The sequence below is a fragment of the Chionomys nivalis genome, chromosome 9 (genome assembly GCF_950005125.1).
Source record: "Chionomys nivalis chromosome 9, mChiNiv1.1, whole genome shotgun sequence".
In the NCBI taxonomy this organism is placed as follows: domain Eukaryota; kingdom Metazoa; phylum Chordata; class Mammalia; order Rodentia; family Cricetidae; genus Chionomys; species Chionomys nivalis.
This window is the reverse complement of record NC_080094.1, coordinates 25,438,438-25,445,387: the sequence shown is the minus strand read 5'-3', so window position 1 is coordinate 25,445,387 and position 6,950 is coordinate 25,438,438. Positions and strand designations below refer to the sequence as shown.

Here is a 6,950-nt window from a genome sequence, read left to right as displayed (position 1 = left end):
ACACAGAGCCATGGTGGAAGAGGCTGTAGGGCTACGGGACTAGGCTACCTTGAAGGCTAGACCAATCTTCTGTATCCTAAAGGCATATCTAGATGTTGGGGGCCTTTGCAGATAATGCCCGGACCTCCAGTGCCCCCAGGGTACCCTTGTCAGCAATAACATCTAAAGTTACTATGAGCGCCTTTGACAAGGAGTATCCCTGTTGGAGTTACAGTATGCATTGAATTCCCCACCTCTTATTGCACGCCCACTCTACTATCAAGTGCCTTTCCCTGATGGAATGTAGGTGAGGTGAGCTCTTCAGTATCTATGTGAACACGTGTCCATTATCTCTGGTTTCCATGAACCTCCACTGAGCATGTGCTTTGTGTGTCAGGGGCTTTGTCCCATCCATAACAGCCTCCCAGTCTAATGTAGACAGACACTGAGAAGAAGAGGTCTTTTTTTTTGGGGGGGGGGGGCGTGAAGAGGGCTTTGAGACGGGTTTCTCTGTGTAGCTTTGGCTGTCCTGGTACTTTCTCTGTAGACTGGGCTGGCCCCTAACTCAGAGATCTGCCTGCCTCTGCCTCGTAAGTACTAGAATTAAAGATGTCCTCCACCTGGTTGGAGGAGAGAGCTCTTGAGAGCAGACTTAGACTAGAGTGAGGGCGACTGTGGGCAAGGGGTGGGCCACCAAGAGGGCTGGAGATGCTGAGGATAGAGTCCTAGTGTGAGTTCTCCCTCTCCGGACTCCCGAACAGCTCAAGGCCTGGGACTTATGGGCCTTGCACATGCTCTCAGGGCCTGTTACAGATGCTCAGTCCACATACCAGCCAAGGGGCTGATGTTTTGCTTGGATACGCTTTTACATCTCTCTCTGGCTCAGTGCTCATCCCTCTGCCCCCACTCCAGAAAACCCAATAAAAGTCTTGATCCGATTCACGCTGTACCCAGTGTTCTGGATGCCTGGATCTCCCACCTACTACTTCCCAAGAACCATGAGACTTCTGCTGTTGGCTCTTCCTGTCCTTGCTCTTCTACCCCAAGTGATCCCAGGTAACAGAAGCCAGGGAAGTGACCAAAGTGATGGTCTAATGGGCCCTGGCCTCTGGGGGACAGTGTGTGGCAGCTCTCCCTAACAGCCAGCACAACATTCCTCGCTGAAATGGTGTCTGGTAAGGTGGGATGGAGGTCGGTCAGGCAATCCTCAGGGCAGCCAGATTTCCTCCACGCTCCATGTGCCCACCTAAAGAACAAGGTTAAATTTCATCCTCCTCTGTTCTCTTCCTGGCCTGTGGAACTCTAGAAAACACAAATCCACAGCCTTATGGCGTCTTGGTCTTCTAAAAGTCTTGCTATTGCTTCTCCAGGAGACCCTTTGTCATCTCGTGTTCTTCAAAATGTCTGCAGAGCTGTTACATGGATGGCAGAGCTGGCTTTCTTCTCTCTTGTACCCTGAAAGTCGAGAGTGTGATAACCACTGTTTTTAAAAGGTTACCCAAAGGCATGGCTGGAACCCTGATTCCATCACTCTGAAAAACCCATCCTCTGCTCCTGCACAAATCTCCCAAGGCAGATTTCAGAACATGATAAACTCGTTAAAGTGACCAGTATGTTTGTTTCAAAAAACTAAATATACTATCCCCATGATTATACAACATTCTTGTTTCATTTCATATTTTGTGGCTACCTAGAGTTCTGCCTCATTCTTTACAAATTTAAAAAAGTCTATTATAATAAAAACCATGGCTGGGTACAGCAGTGCATGCCTTTACTCCCAGCATTTGGGAGGCAGAGTCAGAGGCAGGTGGATCTCTGTAAGTTCCAGACCAGCCTGGTCTACATCACAGTGAGTTCCAGGACAGCCAAAGCTACAGAGTGAGACCTATATCTAAAAACCAAACAAACAAACAAAGAAACAAAACAATAAACAAACAAAACCTAAAATCAGAAAACTATAAACTTGTATGAAGTCATTTAGAAGCTCTTTAGCCACTCATGAGAAGGAGTGTATGATATACTTCCCTGTGTGGGTACATAGAAGGATTTACCTAAGATAGGTTCCTAAAAGAGAACCGATCATGCTAAAGGTCAGTTGACTTTTTCTTTCCCTTCACGAATTCCTCACTTCGATACCTGTCAGGACGCACCAGTAGGAGTCGCTGGCTTTCGGGGCCTTCAGTTACCTTCAGCTGCAGCAGAGGGCAGAATCAGGGAGAATTCTTTGGATCTCTAGGAGACTCAGCTGTGTCTGCCCTGCATTCTGATGGGGATAAGGAGAGGAGGGAAGGGGCGTGGAAGAGTCTGGGAAAGCAGCCCATGGCCCCAGAAACTCAGGGCACACAATAAGAGAAGGAACTTTGTACAACACACTTTGGGGTGTCTCTAGCCAGACCCTTGAAGGCAAGAGTTGGCACGAGGAAGGAGTATAAAGTCTTCTTTGTCCTGGACACCCCCCTACTTCAGAAATTAGTCACTGGTGACAGGAGGACCTCCTGAGCCTCTCAAGGACAGGGCGTGAGGCCCATCATCAGGACCCATCATCACAATCGCCACCGCACTTGGTGTTATTTCTTTTTTTTTTTTTTTTTTTTTTTTTTTTTTTGGGTTTTTCGAGACAGGGTTTCTCTGTGGTTTTGGAGCCTGTCCTGGAACTAGCTCTGTAGACCAGGCTGGTCTCGAACTCACAGAGATCCGCCTGCCTCTGCCTCCCAAGTGCTGGGATTAAAGGCGTGCGCCACCACCGCCCGGCTACTTGGTGTTATTTCTACCGGTCTGATGGATAAAAGTGTCTCACACTGTTATTTCAACCTGTGTGTAACGAACCCCTGCAAACGGCTTCCTCTCAAGACCTTCAGTCCCCTTGTGATTTCAGCCTTATTACTTCCCCACCTAACTGACTTTGCAATCACCACAGCTTCCTTGCTGATTTTTGGAAAACTTCAAGGTCAGCCTGCCTCTGGGTCTTTGTATTTGGGGTTCCCCTGCCTTACATGCTCTTCCCCTAATTACACTCCCTCTCTCACATCCTCTCAAGAGAAGTCTCCCCAGGTCCCTGCTAATCACTTATATCCCACCCCCACAATCTGCTTGCTTCTTTCCACAATGTGTATCTACAGTTAATTATTAAACATGAAGTCTTTTTAACATTCTTCTCCTATTATCATATTTAAGGCCCATAAAAAATCCGAACTACCCACGAGAAGGGTGTGTCTGATCTGTTTTGTCTTTAGCAGCTGCCTGCTCTTGCATCTTGAGCAGTGTGCCTGGCACACAGTAGGCACTCAGCAAACAACGGTTCAGTGTTTCGATAGATGTGCAAAGTCAACAAAAGCAGCTTCTCCTCCCTCTAGTAGCCGGCTGCTTAGCGTGCGTGCCTGGTGCAGATGCAGGCAGGCGTTCTTTACGTATTTGTGATTAAATGCCCTAGGCGGCCCTAGCCACTGGACGTATCATCTGCAATCTGTCGCCTCTCAGTACATGGACTTTGCCCAGCATAAGTCCTCGACAAGAGAGAAAACCACTCAACTCTGGTCTTACAAGTTCAACCACACAGTGTCTCATGCACAGTGCCTGGGATTTTGTAAAAGGCGCCTCCTGATTCTCACCCAAAGGATCCTCTGTCATTCTCTAACCGTTTAACTCTTCCACACTTCGACCTTTAGTACCAGATGTGGTGAACAATCCGGTTTATTTTCCCCGAAGACTGGGCTAGCTCTCCCGGCTCTCCACAGCGTGTGGAATAGTTTACACTGTCTCCCTCCCTTCCGGGGACTCCTTACTGCGTGCATCCCAGTGTGCTATTCTGTCTGCTTGGCTATTTACTCTTTTGGCGATGGTGTGTGTGTCAAACACCCTGCCTTTATTGTGAGTCAGGGTCAAGAGGGGCAAATTTTTGTTTCACTTTAAAGAAAAAATGTAATCTTGGTTGCCAGTGCTCATTATTTTTAATCATAAATTTGAGGTGAAATACTTGAGCCTCTCAAAACTCCCACTAGAATTTGAACAGAATTACACTAAACGTGTGGATTACATTGGGAAGTATTGAGTCCTTGTAACAGTTATGACATTCCATGGGAGAGAGAGCATGATTCATGGTTAGGGTTTTAACAGAAACCCCAGAGAAGTCGTGTGCAATCTTAATTTAAAAGAAAATGCCTCAGAGCCAGGGCTTGGTGTGTACACTTTTAATCCCAGAACTCAGAGGACAGAGGCGGGGGGGGGGGGTCTCTGAGAATTCGAAGCCAGTCTCGTCTACACAGTGAGTTCCAAGCCAGCCAAGGCTACATATTGAAATTGTGTCCACCACTACCACCAAAATAAATAAATAATAAAAGATAAAGCTATGAAGAGCACCTGCTTCTGTTCATGCAGAAACACTGTTAATTCTTGCAAATTCTTGCAAATCAAATTTGTCTGATTTAACTGTTATTAATTACAATTGTTTATTTGTTTTTAAGATATTAGAGCCATGGCTGCTCTACTGTGTAATAATTTTATCTCTATTTCTAATTCTTACACACTTTTTTCCTTTCCTCTAAATAGTGGTACAGTCCGCTGCTGTTATTTGGACAATAGTGATAATATAGCATGTTTCGTTTTCCTCTGCTCAATAGAAACGGAAGTTTATCTATCAGATAACACTAGCTCTGGGATTTGATGTACAAACATCACCAAACTGAGGAAAATCCAGCTGGTTGTGGTTCACGCCTTTAATCCCAGCATTTGGGAAGCAGAGACAAATGGGATCTCTGTGAGTTTAAGGCCAGTCTGGTCTACTTAGCAAGTTCTAGGCCAGTCAGAACTGCATAGTGAGGCCCTGTCTCAAAAAAAAATTAAGAAAAATCTACCTTGTTTTTCTGCATCTAGATAATTAAATGACTACCTCCTTCATTCTACAAGAGTTGTTTCTTTATTGGATTTCCTAACATTAACTTTATTTGCATCTGGGGTTGAATCCTAGTTGATAGTGCTATATTAATTTATTTTTGATGAACATTGGCTCATATTTCATTTAAAAAATTTTAAATTTGTATTAAGAAAGTAGATCTACACCTTTCTCATTTTAGAACAAAGATGACACAAGTCTCATAAAATAAGCAACATAGCTTTCTTTTTATATGTGGGTTTGTTTTCTAGTTTCTGGAACATTTTACACAAAGTAGCATGGGAGCCTTCTGTGAGGATTTTTATTCCTAATTTTATTACATTTGGCCAGAAATCAGAATTGGGGTGCTGAGTCCATGGAACTTTTCAAAGTTTGTTTCCAATGCCCTAAGCTACAGGCATGGCCAATGGATTAGAAATATTGACACCCTCTAGAGTTTTGTTAGACAAAGAACACACGTGCTCTGCCTCACCTACTGGGTCAGAACCTGCCTTTCAGCAACTACTCTGCGTGCTTGTGGGGCTTGGGCTCCCTCGAGCGCATGTCAGTGTTTTAGAGCCCCAGCCTGAGGGTCCCAGGGAGCAAAGCCTCCTGACTAGTCAAATCCTTGCGCCGGTCCAAGCTTCCAGCGAATGCTCCGTTTGCCAGTCCCGGTGTCGCTGTACAGGGATGCTTTGCATTATCTCTAAAAACACAAATGTTTGCTATGTGCACGTGAGCGTGGTTTTACAGTGTCTTAAAGTACTCGGAGAAATTAGACTAGTGCAAATGACTCAATCGCAGTCATGAGGTGAAAATTTTAATATAATTGTTCATGTGTATTTATTTACTTATTTTTACTGGGGGGCGGAGAAGAGCACATGTGTGTACACCACGGTGTATTCATGGAGGTCAGAGGGAAAAAAAACTGTGGGAACCAGTCAGTCCTCTTGGATGGGCTCTGAGGGCCAAACTCAGGGCCACCAGGCTTAGCAGCAAGGGCTGTGACGTCATCTCAGCAACCCCAGGTGAGTTTCTTGATATGGGTAACTTGACACAGGTCTGGGGAGCTTTGTAATGGCTATACCCATTGCCTTGTAATCAGCAAGTTTCCTTTCATTGTTGAGTGATAATCGCACTGGAGGAAAGCTAAACAGGGGCCGGAAACACAGCACTACCGAGTTGCGGGGCGGACCCTAGCCCTGCAGTCCTGCCACAGCCCAATTTGTGGAATGCCAGATCTATAGCCACGAAGCAAGAATAACTTCAAATGACCGGTCTCTCCTTTGATTATATAGCCTATGGTGGTGAGAAAAAATGCTTGAACGGATGGGGGAGCTGCAGGAAAAAATGCAAAGATGGAGAAATGTTTCAGGACACGTGTAAACATCACAGAGTCTGCTGCGTTCCAGACACCAGGGAGCGCAAGCGAAAGGTCTCCGTCACTGTCGGTTGGACCACCGGGACCACTGAGACAACCTCTGCAGCCTATGCAATGGACTTCGATTTTGACTCGGAATTCAACATACATACAGGGAAAATTTCATAATATTTAGATGTGAGAGACTAGAGTGGAGACAAAAAAAAAAAAAAAAAAAAAAAAAAAAAAAAAAAAAAAACAACCCGGAGAGGTGGCTGGAGAGCTCTATCTCCGGAGTCTATAAAACATTGAAGCATCCATGAGCTACCACCCCCTCCTGATTGTGTAATTCTAAAATAAAAATAAAAATAAAAAAAATCCACTGTGTAAAGCATTCAAGTGTTTCCACTGGTAAACAGAGCCTGCTGGGATGATATTGCAAAGCACAATGCCAGCAGGGACTAGTTGCTTTCAGAGGTGAGAGGTTTTAACCCTCTGAAAGGAGAAGTAATCCCAGAGGACTGCAAGGACCAGCTAAGAGAAAATGAAACTCCCTAGATAACTGGGGTGGGGGCGTGGGGAGAGGCTCTAAACTCAGAAGGAAACAAAGGTAAAAGGGGTATCACAAAGAGCAAGCAAGCTTAGCTGTAGGGACATAACCCCACCCATTGGGGGCGTGTTCGCCTCGGGCTAATGTTTACGGATAAATCTGCCTGGCGTGAGCCCAGCAGCCCTTTTTCTTTT

The 6,950-nt window shown here is 45.4% G+C and overlaps 1 protein-coding gene across 1 annotated transcript; it reads left to right on the top strand.

The window, feature by feature from the left end:
- Window positions 1–965: 965 nt before the first annotated feature.
- Window positions 966–6,395, top strand: LOC130881514 (defensin beta 118-like). Its single transcript, XM_057781128.1, has 2 exons — window positions 966–1,035; window positions 6,145–6,395. Exons 1-2 carry the CDS (start codon window positions 978–980, stop codon window positions 6,393–6,395), a joined length of 309 nt encoding a protein of 102 aa, XP_057637111.1. The 5' UTR covers window positions 966–977.
- The last annotated feature ends 555 nt before the right edge of the window (window positions 6,396–6,950 follow it).